The 17,689-nt window shown below is 23.1% G+C and overlaps 2 protein-coding genes across 5 annotated transcripts; one reads left to right on the top strand and one right to left on the bottom strand.

The window, feature by feature from the left end:
* Window positions 1-2,548: 2,548 nt before the first annotated feature.
* Window positions 2,549-8,767, bottom strand: LOC112594963 (regulator of microtubule dynamics protein 1-like). Its single transcript, XM_025340010.1, has 8 exons — window positions 8,725-8,767; window positions 8,453-8,650; window positions 8,184-8,378; window positions 7,113-7,370; window positions 6,959-7,014; window positions 6,157-6,297; window positions 5,983-6,097; window positions 2,549-5,025 (listed from the first exon to the last, which is right to left on the bottom strand). Exons 2-8 carry the CDS (start codon window positions 8,555-8,557, stop codon window positions 4,981-4,983), a joined length of 915 nt encoding a protein of 304 aa, XP_025195795.1. The 5' UTR covers window positions 8,558-8,650; window positions 8,725-8,767; the 3' UTR covers window positions 2,549-4,980.
* A 55-nt stretch (window positions 8,768-8,822) lies between these two features.
* Window positions 8,823-14,877, top strand: LOC112594962 (STAM-binding protein). Of its 4 annotated transcripts, none has more exons than XM_025340009.1 (11): window positions 8,823-9,058; window positions 9,456-9,591; window positions 9,655-9,753; window positions 10,471-10,639; window positions 11,494-11,651; window positions 11,772-11,870; window positions 12,032-12,206; window positions 12,323-12,460; window positions 13,523-13,635; window positions 13,710-13,815; window positions 14,640-14,699. In XM_025340009.1, the coding sequence occupies exons 2-11, from the start codon at window positions 9,470-9,472 to the stop codon at window positions 14,697-14,699; spliced, it is 1,239 nt and encodes a 412-aa protein (XP_025195794.1). In that variant the 5' UTR covers window positions 8,823-9,058; window positions 9,456-9,469. The 4 variants fall into 4 exon arrangements, with proteins under 4 accessions (XP_025195794.1, XP_025195793.1, XP_025195792.1 ...); XM_025340008.1 differs by having other exon boundaries at window positions 8,823-9,285; XM_025340007.1 differs by having other exon boundaries at window positions 8,823-9,285; window positions 9,421-9,591.
* Window positions 14,878-17,689: the final 2,812 nt, after the last annotated feature.

The raw sequence follows: 17,689 nt of genomic DNA, 5'->3' as shown, positions 1-17,689 counted from the left end.
ATACATATTTTGTTATTATAGGGACAATTTAAAAAATGTTTATGAAATCTTTAACTCATCCTGCTCAACATTCATCTTAATATTAACTACAAAAATGTATTACTGGCATTTGTAGTATTGAACCAATGTTGTACTTACAACACTTTTTTGTATGTTTCCGTGTCCTATATACTTAATAGGTAGATATTTACTAAAAATCTTTATCATAATAACTAATAAGCATATTAACTCCGAAATTGCAAATATGTGCAGTGGTATAGTTTTGATTTTGAGGGTGAGGGAGAATATATCATTTACTTGTTGGATAAACATTAAGTCTAAACACCACGCCTAGGGTTGCCAAATTTTGAAATTACCAAACCAAGATATCATACTAAATAACCTTTTTTTTTCTTTTATATGATAATATGGAAATAAGTAGATAGGCATATCCTTTTTTAAGGCTCTGGGGGATCTATCCCCATCATCCCTCATAATGTGATTGATACCTATATAATACCTATGTTAAGAACTAAAGGCATTTATATAAATTGTATAACATTCAGTGAAATCGTTTTAATGTAGACTTATGAATAATATGAAAAAGTACCTAGGTAATAGACATTGGTTTCCCCATGTCTTTTCAAACCAGGAGAGAGAGCTACATCTCATTTAAAATTATTTCTCTCTCTGACTTTCTGTATTAACTCTTTTCCCTCTAATTTTTGCTTTATAATAATGAATAATAAAATAATTTTTAAAGTGACTTGAATCAACCAATTAAAGAAAGGCATATCCGTGATTTCTGACAAAAGTAAATCTTTCCTTTTAGTTTTATTATTATTTTTTATTTTAAAAATATTTTTTCAATTTTGACTCTTAATTTAATATTTAGATGAAATTAGCTTATTAAACAAAAAATAACAATTTTAGTTATTATGTTACAAGTTCAACTACTTTTGCGGATGAATACTTGAAACAGGTACCTAGTTACCTACCTACATGATTGAATACAAAGAGCAGAAGTATAGAAATACCTAAAGCTGTTCAAGATTCCCTCAAAATGATAAAAGTTAGTACAGAAGGATCGAAATTTGAATTAAATTCAGTTACTAAAAATCAGGATAATTCTAAACAATAATAAGATTAAAACAAGATAATGCACTGTCGCTATTACTTTTCAATATCATACTAAAGGTAGCAGTAAGAGAAGTAGGTACAAGAAAAACATCAAGAAATAACTGTGAACGAAATATTCCTTTACTTGCTAATAAATTTTATTATTTGGTATAATGAGCATTGAGCAAGAAATCCGAAAAGCAATAGAATTTTTGATACGATCTTCCAAAAAAGCCAGGACTTATTATTAACGAGAATAAAACAAAATAAATAGATTTCAATAGAATTATTGGAGGATCGGACATCAGATATAAAAGGCAGCTAGACTACATGTTAACGAATATGTGTTTCAAGAAGTAAATAACTTTAAGTATTTAGATACTAACTTAAGTAATATAAATGATAATTGTGAAGAAATTAAAAAACACATCACACTAGAGAATAATTTTTTCTACGCTCTCTCGAGATTAAATGCGGGCCGAGGGTCGAAGTTACAATCGAAGATATCAAAAAAAATGATTTTACAGATTTTAGCAATACCAGTGATTATGTATACTCACATGAAACATTTAAGAATCAAAAAATGACTAACACACGTAATTAGATTTAACATTGAAGTACAGAAATTACACGGAAGACTGAATATTAGGAAGCCGGTTGAAAGACCAAAACAGAGATAGATTGACAAAATCAAGAAGGAACTAAGATAACTAGTGATAGACAATGCTAGTGAAGTAGCTCTGAACAGAGAAAGAGAAGGTAGGTACTTGAAACTTTTAACGTAGGTATGTATATTATAATATTTTATACATATAATAACATTTTAAAATGCAATTTTTAAGGAAAAAAATTAATTCAACTTTCCATAGTAACTTACTGTAGTAACAATACAAATATATACTTAATTTATAGGCTGACAATCTTCACTCTGAATTATTTTTCATATTAAATCATTATATCATTGAATTTAAATTAAATACATTAATTATAATGACTTACTTGATGATTAGGTATACTTAACATATATTTGCTAGTGAAAAGTAGAGCGGTATCAACTTACGCTCCCCTTTTTTTTTACATATATTCTATTAATTACATTTATTTAGAATATTTTTTATAATCAATTAAAGATTGAGGTAGTACATTACAAAATTGCAAATATATTATATAATATATATCAATTACAAATTTTTAAACACAAACACAATTATTACACATTTCTCAAGTAATAATAGTTTATTTTCATAACAAAAGTAAAAAATGTAAGACTAATGTAAAGCACAGCACTTAAAAGGAACAAATCAATACTATTATAATGTGTTTAACTATAACAAATTATAAGTATATAAAAATTAATACATTAATTAACATAAAAAAGATCATTTTGTTTAAAATCTAAACATTGAATAATGAATACTTTGTTTAAATAAAATCATACATACATATTTAAATTACTAGCTTATTTTCAACTTATTAACCACAAAATCTTTATTTATAAATTTTATGATTAAAGTATATTACATAGAGTGTAGGACTAGTATCAGTAAAAAAGGTAACTTAAGGCTTTAGCTAATTAAATGTAAGACTAATATCATAGACTATAAGACACTTATATATTACACTACAGCTCATATAAAGCCAGATACTTGAAGCTACAATACCTAATCAATATATATGAAATAACGGTTTAGTTGAAATAATTTTTTTTTTTTTTTTAAATAAATCAAATAACAAGTTACTTATAAGATATAGTTTATATGTAAATAATAATAAAATATATATATATATATACAGTAGAATCCGTTTAATTAGGATACATTGGGCGGTGACCTATTTATTCCTATTATCCGACTGTCCTGATTAACTAAACAACTAATAGATCTAAACCATTAAAGTGCATAAACATATGTACATACATAATAACTTTAATTAAAAATTACATATTTATTATAAATTAATTGATTATCATACTTAATTTATATTTTGTTAAACTCCAGAAAATCATCCATTCTTATTTGCTGTAATTTATTAAGACTTTGCATATTGATAAAATCTGCACAAACGTCTAGCGAAGTTGTTGGAACATTTTTGTTTTCATTTAACATGAAATATAGTCTTAGCTGATCAATGCACTTTTCTGTTTCTCTTGTTGTAATTGTGACGGGTTAACGTAGTCATTGTTATCACTTTCTTCATTTTGCAGTTTCCTTTCAGCAATTTCGTCAAGAATATAATTGTAATTCTCATTTACATTGAAACACTGCACACCATCATCAATTTTTAAAAATAACTCTCCATTTCCTATGCATAGGGCTTGTCATTTTTAATAGAAACAAAAGAAGGAATAAGTAGATCAATCAGAGGTCTGAAACCGCCATGTGCAAAATAATGCTCAATCATAACAGACGACACTTTTCTCTAGCTGTCAGCGACAAATTGTATTACTTGTAGAATGTTTATTTTATAACTGATATCTATAGTACATGTAGATGGAGTCACTAAATTATCTTCAATAGCTTTCAAAATGTATGCTACCAGCAGTCCACAGTAATGAATTTTTAAATTTTTAATGATCTTCATATTGAGAGAAGTAGTACTTGGAGGCAAAAACTTAAGTGTGATATTTTTTAAATTTTTCAAGTGAGGATGTGGTTCAGCATTATCAACAATTAATACAATTTTCCTTGACTGTTTTCCAAGCTCTTTGTCTCAGTCTTTTAAACACAATGTAAATATTTCTACTGTCATCCATGCATTTTTATTCGCTAGATAAAAAGCAGGCAAGTTTGTTATTTTTATATTTTTGAAACATCTTGAATATGCAAACTTTCCAATTATCAACAGCTTTTTTTTTATCTGTGCCTGTCATATTACAACATTAAACTGTTATATGATCTATAGCTTTTTTTGATACTTTGAGTGTTTCATGTTTATAGTACAAAGAATTATTTAGAGTCGCTCGGTAGAATAAACCAGTCTCGTCAACATTATAAATGTCCTAAGGAGAAAATTAAAATACAAACACCACGTTCTATAACAGCAGAAAACTATTTGTTCATGGCTTTGTTTACTTTCGTTTATCTTTGCCTTCTTGCTTTATTTTTCTGTTTACAAGTGCACTTTTATTGTTGTTTAATTTTTCCCATTGTTCACTAATAGTTTTTTCATTTTTTTTCAATCAGCTTAGTGCCAATTTAGACATGCCTATTAATTTCTCTAAATTACGAAGACTAGTTTTATGAGGTTGAGCCTTAATTTTATCCAGTATAAAATTTTTTTCAATCAATGTTAAATCTTTACAAGACATAATTGTTATGTATTAACACAAGCTGAGATCAATAAAAACACATATATGTTAATACACAAAGACGAAAAACTAAAACTAAAGTTTTTCGATTTTGTACATAGACTAGTCGACTATTATTGTAGTAATAGAAGAAAAAGAAATTATTGACATAATTTAAATTACCTATATAATAGAACCATAAAAATTAGATAGTTTAGATCAGAATATCTAATTAGATGCTTTTATTTTTGTCCCAGATAAATGAAGTTAGTTAAATTTCCTTAATCAAATATATTATTTGGAACTATGCCAATTTGTCCCCATTAAGCGGTTGTCCCCTTTATGCAGTATCCTAATTAAGCGAATTCTACTGTACATATATACATATATAGAAATATTTTCAACTTGAGCTAAAGGCTATAATTTGAAGACTATTGGAGAATTGAGACTAAACTCTGGAGCTATATCTACAATAAAATATATTGAAAAATATTGTAGAAAAAATATTAATTGTACACATAAATTAGTTTTTTCAAAAGGCGTTGGTGATAATAATATTGTAGTTGTCTTAAAATCGTAGAAAAATTTTTTTATTATTACCCAAATGATGATCTGAGAATTTTTTCTGCTTCAATTTTGGCCTGAAAAGTATATTTCCAAACAATTAAAATCACACATAGATACTAATAATTACATTCATATTAATGAAACTACTAAAAGTAAAATTTAATTTAGTTTCTAGTATTCTAGTATCCTTAAGACCAATTCGTCAAAATATTTCTTTAAAAAATCATTATACAATTGTATTCCATAGCAAGAATAATAAGGAGAACAATTAATGTTTAAAGTTCTAATTAAATAACTTCAAAACATATTTTTAGTGTACATACAAATTTGTATGAGCATATACTAAAAAATATGATATAAACCATAATATGTCAAAAAAATAAATATGACTGATGTTTCATTAACATTATTTTAATTAAAAGCAATAAGTTACTATAAAACCAATTTTGCGACTACTTGACATTATTTGAAACAACAAACATAGTAATGGGTACTATATACTGAGTATAATTAAAAATAATAATATGATTTCTTAAAGTAACATACTATTCAATAAATATAAAATATGATAAAATGTCTATGAAAACTAATGATAAATTCTCAGCATAAACAATTATTGTTACTTTAAATTACAAAAATACAAAGGAATGTTAGCTGAATAAAAATACATAAAAGTAAATCTCTAAAATCTCATAGAAGTATTTTTGTAATAAAACCCAGTAAAACATTTATTTTACTAAGAATTGCATAACAGTTTGATTTTTGTTTTGAATGAACAAAATTATAAAAATTTTAAAACAAAATGAAAACAAAGTTATATCTATAAAGAAACTAATATAAATATTAAGTAATAATTTACAAAAGAATTTTTTTATTGGGATTTCTGAGACTGCACATATTTAAAAACAGTAAATTATAGATTCTAAAAAAGTGGACCAAAAAATATTTTTAGTTGTTTTATAATTAAAAAAAAATAATGTTAATATGAAATATGTTGATCTGTCAAATTAAAATTAAAATTTGATATTTACCTGATGATCTTCAACAGTTTTGACAGGATATTGAGTGACTAGTTTCAGATAATACTCAGCACTAAACTTATTATCCATTTTCAAAAATGTTTTGCCCAACATAAGAAGATTTTTGCTATAAAATAAATATAATAAATTAACAAAAGTTAAATTAATATATAAATTAGATTGTACCAGTAAAATTTTGGTTGAATTGATTCAGCTTCTCTAAAATATTCCAATGCTTCTTCATATGTGGACGTAGGAATTTCAGTATCGAATATAATTGATCCAAGCTTTCTCCGAAACCAAGAGATATCAGCAAGATTGTAACACCTAAAAATGATATAGCTAGATTTATATATTACTTAATCATTAAATATTAAATAATAAATTAACATTAAATTTTAATATGTAAAAATAAAATAACATCAAACCAATAAAAATTAATTAGAGAGTTTTATTTTAACTGTTAAATTTAATGTTTCTTAAATTAAATCTTGTACAATACTTGATACCTATTTTTTGATTTATAAATATGAAATTACTAATAATTAACTAGTTCATTCTATCTCTGCTACATATTTGAATTTGTGTAAGTATTATTTAAACGTTGTTACAACCAGATAAAGAAATTGTAATTTTTTTATAGTTGAACTGATGATTGCAAAAACGACATGAGTCACATTTTTTGTGAAATGTCATGAGTTAAAACTTTGAAAATCAATAATAAAAACATCATATTATTTATATACATAAATTATGTATAATCAGTGCATAATATATTTTCTACAAGTATTCATTTTTAAATAAGAATTTTTTTCAGAATTATTTAAATTATACACTTTTTATTAATTATCCAAAAGTTTTAAAAAATTGACTCATGTCGTTTCTGCAATCATCGATTTCAGTTGTAGATTGTAGTCGTAGAAATTTGATTAATAAATAAATCTTATTAAATGTAGCGAAAAAGCACAATGGAAAATTTATGTCTTACCAATATCCAATCATGTATCTTAAAAATGGATCTTTTGGGTTTAGTTCTAAAGCTCTCTATGAAAAAAAAAAAAAAATATAATAATAGGCAGTGAATTGAAAAATTAATTTGTTAATGTTTATAAAGTATAGCTATAGCTATATGATGCACTTACTTGCAAATGAAATTTTACAGTTTCCAATTTAAGTAATTGTTCTTTAATTCCTAAATTGATATTACTGTATGCATCAATTAAGACAGCAGCCCATTTGTGAACTTCTGATATATTTGAATCAATGCTTAATGCTTTAATAATAGATTCGTGTGCTGATGATATCAAAGATTTTTTTTTCTCCTTGCTAATGTTTTCATCTAAACTCATATTATACTCAGCTTTGCTCAAACGCCATAGTACTTGTACATTATTTTTGTCCTGGAATTAACATATTATATATAATTATGACAATTAGATCAATAAACATAAAAATATTAAATTTTCATTTTTATTACAGTTATAAACATATAGCATTAAAATTAATAACTAATGATTAAAATCAAGATTAAAAATGTAATAACTATTTAAATGTGGTTTACTGATAAATAAATACCCTAAAAATTATTTTTAAAAAAATTATTTTAAATTGAAAAATATAAAAATATAAAATAAATAAATTTTAATTATTAATAAAATTAATATTTACAATCTGTACATGATTAATACAAAATGTAATATTAGGTAAAAAATAGAAACATGGAAGATTTGATTAAAGGAAAAATATCTAACTTATTCAAAAACTTAAGAGGATGCAGCCAGATCTTATAATCGTACAACATGGCAAACTTTTTTTTAGTAGAATGAATTTTGTGTATTTAGCTTAAATATTAGAGTAAAATGACCTATAATCAAATTTAGAGGTAAGAAAATTAACTGTGTTTTTTATGGTATTTTAATTTTTAAGTAAGTTATGAATATGTAAAATATTAATGATGAAAATACTCATCATAATTTACATAAAAATTAAAGTACTGTAAAAAAATCAATGAAAGAAAGCAGATAAGGGTGTGATGTTCTTGTAACAAATTGAAAATCTTATTTTCTATTTTTTACCACAATATTTCTCTACATTTTTGATTCATAGGTACTCATATAAACATTATATTAAATAAATGTATTGTATAATTTATTTATGCATTCTACTCATTAAATAACAATATAAAAAAAACAAAAAACAAATAAACATAATACCTTATACTCTCCAAGTAGACGTACTACATCTTCATACTTGTTCGCTAGAAATAGCTGATCAGCTTCAACAAGTTTTTGCTGCAAGACTAGTTTATCGTCGTCAATGGTTGAATCGCGTTCATTAACTTTGGTTAAACTTGCCTTGTTGTTGCCAAAGAAAGGAAAGGATAGGCCCAATACCACTGGAATCCGGAACTGTAAAAAAAATTATTAGTTTTACAAGTCAAACGAGTTGTAGGCTACAAATCAACGTCTGGGATGAACCTCACGTTTGGTGAAGATTTGACTGCACGGCGAGCCTGTTGATATCCAATAGTTCGTGCGAATGATTCATAAACGAACCAACTGATGAATTTCACGCGCTGTCGGAACATGTTTAATGGGTAAACAAAATTCCGCGTCGCTACAAGTTCGTCGTTAACTGTCTTTGGTCGCCGGCGGTAAGTACCGCAGAATTAACTTATAGCCTATAAGTAATAGGTATATTGATACAATGTAAATAGTAAATTGCATAGATTAAAAAATATGAAGTGGTAAGTACCTATTTAGTATTTAGTATCTGACTACCTATATAGTATATAGTTATTAATTAGTTAATCATGGTACCCATATTAATATATTATACTATTCCAGTAAATAGTAAATATTTAATAGGATACGAAGTTCCGAGTTTGCTAAGTAACTATTATCACGGAAGATAACACATGATAACAGTTTCCTTATAAGATATCAATACCTGGACGTTTTGGTAGCATTACAGAATAATTTTGTGTTCAAACCACAGAGTACAAACTACAAAATTACCTATTTTACAAAGTATTTTAACAGTACCAACTATCCAGATTCGCATGACAAATCGATAAACATCATATTAGGTAATAGGTTTAGATCCTTAAAGGCCATTAAGTGTCTAAGCACCGTTGGTGATTACAATAAAAATGATGTTATAATTAATTAATAATGATTAACATGGTATACGTCATAAACAACAAACCATAAACTCAAAACACTCAAAACACTCAAAACCATTGCAATGCACTGATTTGTCATATTTTAATTAATTATTGAATAATTATTAAAGCTTATCATGTTTTATCACAAGGTAACGTACTAACGTGACTCTCATAGATTAAAAGCAAAAAAAAAGATGTTTTTTTTACTTTGCATTCAAGTCACAATTTATTCACAGTCATCTAAATTATTTTTACAATTTGTTGTCTTTTAACTTCCAATATAGTTAAACATTACATAAAAAATTGAAATCGATTGTAGAGTAATAAATAAACATGAGTAATAATCTAACCGGTATTGGAAATATTGATGAAGGCATACTACCACCAGAAAAAAGAATTCAACAATTGTTGTTAAGTTCGAAAGTCGAGTTAAACACCAATATAGCAGCTAGAAAGTATGATTTTACAATATATTAAATCTATACTAAATAAAATAAAATAATTTGACTTTGTTATAGATATTACCGATCAGGACGAGAAATGATTAGCATGGCTGATGTATATACAAAAGAAAACAATTTGGAACAAGCGTATATTCTCTACATGAGATTTATGACGTAAGATTTTAATATTTAACTACTTTCAAAAAATTTATTTTCTTTAAGCTCAAATAAATATTAACAAATTAAAATATTCAGAGTATGTTTTAAACAAACTTAGTAGTTACTATAAGTAGGTAGTAAACATAATTTATTTTAATTATACTACCAATTAATTTTAAAATAAAGAAATGGGAAAATACTCCTAAATTTCATTCCATGTTTTAATAAAATTTAAATGTTTTTTACAAAGTTGAATATTTACTAGCTAATAATACAGTTTAATAAAATAGATTTACCAGTTATAGTTTTGTTTATAACTTTATTTATTAATTTAATATAAATCATAAATTTCATATTTTGAAAAAATTAAAAGAAGAATTAGTTTAATTGTTTTTGATAAAAATTAAGAAACTGTACTAGTGTTTTTTTATTTTATTATTATTATTTTTATTGAACATAATTATATCAGCTAGTAGGTCATTAGTTACTAGTTGACATTGTATAAACATTTAAATTAAAGTTAGGATAAATTAACGCTTGTATTAGGTTATATAATTTAATTTCCTTTAAGAAGTTGATGATGTTGGTATTAGATTGAAGGTCGTATTGTAGGGCTTCTTCTAGAAGATGAGGTGTGTGGTGGTTTGTTTCTTATTATTACTAATATTATTATAAGCTTACTCGACATTACATAATTTAAATTATTTAATACAATTTTTTATTTTATTTTAGGTTATTTTTGGAAACTATTAATGAACATCCTGATTACAAAAATGTACCAATTGAAGAACGTAATTTAAATTATCGTGCTCTCCGTGAAGTTCTTCCAATAACAGAAAATATAAAAACTAAATTATTGGAACAATATAGTACTCAATATGAATTGTATCAAGAACAAAAAGTAATTATAATTTTTTGTTTGGTATAACTACATATTATTATATAGTAATATTTATTTTTAGTATCTTTTAGCCAAATTTAATTTTAGCGTAATTTCTGTTAAATTAAATTTACTTTAAAAAAAATAGGACTATTTGTACACGATGATATAAAAAAAACAGATGTTTACATTTATTTTAGTTTTACTGTGAATGTACATAACTGGTTGGTTAAACATTTGTAGTAATACTATGAAGTATGAAGTACATTTAAATATTCGCTAGCATATCAAAAGAGTCTTATTTCAGTCCATATATTGAATACTTTTTCAAAATCAGTGCCCACGATTTAATTAGCTAAAAATGAAAATCAATTATAATTATTGTAGTATTTATTTTAAAATAAAAAGAAAAAAATATCATGATATTGTATTACATAATAAATCTTCATAATTTATGAGGAATATTTTGTTCTTTCTGACTTATTGAACTAAATAACTCTCCTCTTAAATGAATTCATATTTAAATATTTAACAAATATAATTTGTATGTGTTTATTGCCATATGTGACATAGTGATAGTTAACTTATAGTCCACTACTCTTCCTTAAAAACTTATAAACTTAACCTTAACTTCAAATTAAATGTGTTTGATAAAACTGTAACTAAAAAAAAATGTATATTTACTTCTGAAATAACCGTTATCAATCATTAATAAAAATAAAATGAGTGTATTATATTTTTTTATTATTTTGGATATAATTTTTTTAAAAATTCATATTTTATTCATTCAATAAACATGAGGTTAACATTATTTATTAGTAAATAATGTAATTATTAGTGTAACATAATATATTTAACAATATTTATATTAATAGGCATTACAAGAATTTAAAGAAAAACGTGATAAAAAATTATTAAGTATAGAAAAGAATGATACACCATCTATTCAAAATGTCAATCAAGAACAATTAAGTACAATTTTAAATAATACTGCAGTACCTGAATTAAATAATCCTACATCATTTGAATTAAGGTAAGATTTAGTTTAAACAATATTGCATATAAATAACATTTCAAGGAATTTTAAATTATTGTATTTTAATTAAACCAAGGTATTAAGTAATCCAAGGTATTAATTTAAAATCATTTCTAGACCACCAGATCAAAATTTAATCAATTTAAATGAATTTGATGATAATACTCTTCCATTAAATATACCAACACATTCAAATTCGAAAATACAATTCAATCAGTAAGTAGTTATTTAAAATTTGACATTATGGTGATTGGTAGTATGTAAAATTATATAAAATTAAAAGATTCTGTCTTACTGATTTTATAAAAGTTATAAAATAAAAAATTATACTTAGAATTTAATATTAAAAGTTTTTTTAAAATCTATTATATTTTTAGACATAAACCTATTGTTGATAGAAGTACCAAACCAATGTTAAACAAGAACACTACAAACCCGTACAATCTTCGTCAAATAATAGTTCCTGGAAATTTAACTAAAAGATTTCTAGAACAAGCACAACGGAATACATTTAATAACTTAGAAACTTGTGGTATATTAGCAGGAAAATTGGTAATTTTATTTTCGATATTTCTTAAAAAGTGTTGTAGATTCTTTTAGTTTGTTGGTATTTATTTTGAGCTGTATAAAACATATTTAACTAATATTTTTATTATAATAATTATTAGAATTCTAACTGTTTAATTGTGACTCATTTGATGATTCCAAAACAAAGTGGTACATCAGATTCATGTACTACAATGAATGAAGAAGACATTTTTGAATTTCAAGACAAGCAGGACCTTATTACCTTAGGATGGATACATGTAAGATTTATTGAGAAATAAAAATTATCTAATTAATTATTTTAAATTAATGCTCGGTAGTTAATGACTTTATTTTAATTTAATTTTTATTATTTTATATTAAGGATCTTTAGCTAATAATGAAAGGGCTGATGTCTACATACTTTGTCTTTTTAAGCTTGTAAACACATTTTAAGCATAGTCCAAAAGAATTTTTTTTAAATAAAAATTGGTTTGCTGTCTAAAATGGTTAAAAATCCCTGTTTTAGATATTTATTTCTTTGCTAAAATTATGTTTAAACTTTAAATAACATATAAGTCTAAATTTAATTTATTTTAAATTTTAGATTCTTAAGTAAAGTAATAGATATATTGATTTTACAATTTGTTTTTATTTTTATTTTAGTGTCTTAAACCAATTTTCATAATAGAAAAATGTTTCAATTTTCTACTCTGTTTTTAAAGTAAAATAAAACAAAAAACTATTTACTGAAATCAATTTTAGTTTTTATAATTAAACTCAAAAATTGAATAACTGCTTTATATGTCATAAAATATACTAATATAAACTAACAGGTTGACTTTTTAGAAATTTTTTTGTATACATTAATTTGTCATTGAATTAAAATTTAATATTTCCATTACAATAATTTACTCAATAACAAGACATATTTGTCACCTATACTGTTTAAATATTTACATTAGAATAGTTATATTTTTTTATATTCTTATGGAATTTTAGTTAATTTTTCATTAAATCACTACTTTTTTTTTAAATTTTTGATTCTTTTTGAATTTAAAAATTTGATGGATCATTCTATAATTTTTGATGACTTATAAACATTTTGTTATGTTTTTATTTTATGTTTTGATTTAAAAAACTGGGTAGATTAATTAGAAAATATATTATTTATATTTGTATTCTTATGGTTTTTAAATTATTTTTAGATAAATTTTTAACATTTTTGGATCATTAATTCCGAGCTTATATACTATTATATTTTTAAAATGTCAAGCAATTTTTTTTTCTTCAATATTCCTTATAAATGAAATTTTTATGTAATTTGAATTTATGTTTGATAGACTCATCCAACACAAACCTCTTTTATGTCAAGTGTGGACTTGCATACGCATTATTCATATCAGTTAATGATGCCAGAAGCTATTGCAATTGTCTGTGCACCTAAATATAACGAGTAATATTATTTCATTATGTTTTGATTTACACATTTTCAAATTTAAATTTAAATTTAATTTATATTATTTCTAGATCAAATTTCTTCTTTTTGACACCTTATCATGGATTACAAGTTATAGCTGAATGCAAATTTGTCAGTGGTTTCCATACACATAACACAGATGGTGATATTTATGCTGTATGTATTAATATATTAATAGATTATATATGTTCTTAATGTGATTACTAAAGTAAGGGGATTTGCACTTTTTTTCTGCATGATAAAGTATAAATCTTATATCTTAAAAGATAGCATCACAAAAAAAAATAAAATTAGAAAACATTTTGGATTTCAAATTTTAATTATTATTTAATATTTAAATATTAATTTAATAAATTCAAATCTACCCCTGAGGATTCATAGATTATAGATTAATAACCTCCAAATTAGTATGTTTTATTTTTATATTTATAATTTTTAATTACCAATTGCAATTGATTAATAAAAAAGATAACTACTATAAAATTACAGTTTTTCTATTTTAAGTACTCTTAGTTAGGACAATTTTTTATTATAAATATATTATGATCCTTGAAATATACATTGAAGTGAAACAAAATAAAGAATTCTAATAATTATAACTAATGTTCGGAATTTGAAATATTTTTTCTTCTTTTAAACGTGTTCGGTTATAGATGATTATAAATAATACATATTGATTTTAAACAGAAAATATTGATAATAAATAACTTATTCTTAATTCATCTCCAGTGTGTTAAAAAGCTATGTTTAAATTTATAAAATATCTTCTAAATTATGTGTAAATATGTTTCATACAATAAACCAACTTATAAAAATATACACTTGCTAGTTGATGAAACTATAAACTTTTAGGTACTATATTTTTTTTTCAATTTTCATTGAAATTAAATATTTCAAAAAAATAAATTTCATGAAATGTTATCACCCAATCATTTTCAAACTATATTAAAAACTTAAAAATGTATTGTATTTTATTTTAGATTGCTGAACATTATTTATTGGATGACAACTTGCTGGTCAATGTGGTTGATTTTAGATAATAATTATATTACAGTATTTTAAACATTTGTTTAAGTGTTAACCATGTAAAAAATGAAAGTAATATCTATTGTATGTTCTAGTAGGTACAATCTATTTTTCTCATAATGTTTCAACATTTTCCAAGACTCAAGAAAAATTAAAATAGTGAAAAAATTTTTATCATTTATAATTTTAAAAGTTAAAAAAATGTATTCTCCTAATTTTTTTGTTATTTTTGGTTCAATTTTATTTCTGATTTTTTGTAATATCCTTTATTTTTTTCTATTTCATAAAAAAATTAACTCTTCAAAGTTTTATATCTATTTTATATTTTCTGATTCCTAAAAATCCAATGTTACTTTTTTCACATTAAATTTTTTTAACATATTCCAACATCCATAAAATTCAAAAATATTATCAAGCTTTTACAACCAACAATTTTTTAATTAATAGAAAACAAAAACCTTTTATTAATTTAATTTTTTTAATTCTAAAATTTTAAATATATACATTATTTTTCTATAATTTCCACTCATTTTCTTACTTTATTTTTAAATCTAAAACAAATTTTGAATTTAATATTCAAGTATTTACTCTTTGTGGCAGAAATTTCTTGGTAAAAAAAAAAAAAACATGAACCACACAATTTTTTTCATTTTTATCACATATAAAAAATGAATAAAAATAGAAATTTTCTAAGTTATTTAATATTAAACCAAAGTGGTTAAATTTTACAGAGCATATCATAATAATTTTCATTACTGTGTTTGTTTAAAAAAAAAAATAATAATAATAGTAACTCTTACATGAAAAATATTAAGGCTAGATTTACATCGATGGACAACTAAAATCAAGAAACTGAAACTTTTTTGCTTATAGCCTGGTATTAACTCAACTAGTTAATTAAATTAATTTAATATCAAATTTAGATGTTGGAGTCATTAAATTCAAATTACTTCTTTAATGTTTATGAAAGATGTTAATTTGTTAGGTCTAGTTTGGAGTATCTTCCAACTAGCTAATAAAAATTAACATTTTTCTTCTATTTTGAAATTAAGTCGATTGAGTTTTTTAAATTATCAGAATATAAAATAAATGGAAGGTACCTACTAAAACTAATTCACATTTTATGTACCTAGTAATTATTAAAACTTGGTATTTGTTAATTCTAAGAAATATTTCTTATTAATTTTAAAATAATTATTTGATTATGATGTATCTCAATTTTTACTTATTTATTAACTATTATATTAACTGTTGATTAATAAATTATTTTTCATATTTATGTCTTCATATACATTTTAAATAGCCTTTATGAATAATTAAATATTTTAAAGATTTAAATTTAGGATTTTATTTTCTTTAACTGGAAATAAACCCAAATACATTAAACTATGTTGTTAGGTAATTCATGAATATAATTATAATTAATAAAGAGTGGTTTTTCAAAAACACATTACTAAATTAAACTAGTCAATATTATTTATACTTATTAAATATAATAAATTAAAACAGACAATTTGTTGATTGTTATTGATACATTTTAATCATTGTTAAATTTAATTTCCTATTTATTAATTACTTTAGATATATATATATTTTTATTGGCCTATTACCAACATATTATTTAATAAGTAATTACTAATTAATATAAATGTTAAGTTTAATAGAGGAAATTATTTAATTTTCAAGTTATTTTTTATAAAATTTAACTGATTTGTATTTTATTCCTGTATATCAATGGGTATTCTTTTTTTTTTTTAATTAGTTTAGTTATTAATTCATTTCCATAAATTATAAAATATGTAGCTAGTTTTATAATACAAATAAATATTTGTTTAAAATTATTTTGAATACAATAATACATTCAATTGTCATTTAATTATTAATTAAATATCATGTAACTTATAAGTTACAAAATGTAGTTGAATTTGTATGTGTTCATTAATTAATAACATTAAATCTTAAAGTATTAGCCCCATAGTAATAAATGGAAAACATTTTGTAGTAGGCTGTCAATATATTATGTATTTTTGCAATATTATAAAGTGTCATCATTCATCAGTCATCACTCATCACTAATCACTTATATTTTTGTTTTTTGCGAAGTTTAAGATAATACTATTTTAAATTGTGTTTTAATATTTGTGCAATATATTATATGTTTTAATGTTTATATTAATATTCTTTATTAATATTTGATGTTTTAATTAAATTAGAATAGGTACTATAATTTATTTATATACTCAAATTCTAATTTAAAAATATTTATAAAATTTAATTAATATTGAATATAATGATGACATTTACGATTTTTAATATTGACTTTGCTAATATTTTAAATATCAAAGATTTTGTTTCTATTCACTAGTTACATAATTAAATAACCTACTCGGCTACTCAAACAATTTTGTAGAAATTTAGAGGCTTTAGCCGTCTTCTCCCTAAGTAATTTTAATTTATTACCTACCCTGGATATGATTGAAAAAATAAAACCATGAGCTATTAATTTTTAAATACATAGTAAAACTTACTGCTAAAACAATATATATATTTATAAATATAGAAATTTTAATTAATAGTTATTAATAAATGCATTTACATAAGTTAATGTATACAACATATTATTAGAATACGATATGATTCGATAATTTAAAGTATGATAATTGACATTAAACGTTCACAATTCAAATCGTTCATATTAAAATGATTGCAATAAATATTTTACTCATTTAAAAATAACACTATGATAAAAAAAATGTATAAGTTTTTAATTTTAATACATTATTTTAAAACATCAATATTATTTTATGTAAATCTGTCAAGTTCAAATTTAATATTTGAATACATTTTGTGTTAACGATGGATAAATTATCAAAGGCTAATATGATGTATGCATTTTAGGCCTAACCTGTGATGTATACTATAATTTTCTATAGTACCGTCCGTTTTGCTATTATTGTGGAGTTTGTAGTGGAGAGAATCTATTTTTGCTTATGTGTGGAAGTGT

The sequence above is a fragment of the Melanaphis sacchari genome, unplaced genomic scaffold (genome assembly GCF_002803265.2).
Source record: "Melanaphis sacchari strain LSU unplaced genomic scaffold, SCAv2.0 Contig24_pilon_pilon, whole genome shotgun sequence".
Taxonomy (NCBI): Eukaryota; Metazoa; Arthropoda; class Insecta; order Hemiptera; family Aphididae; genus Melanaphis; species Melanaphis sacchari.
Note: the sequence above shows the minus strand (reverse complement) of the source record. Positions and strands in the feature narration are given on the sequence as shown.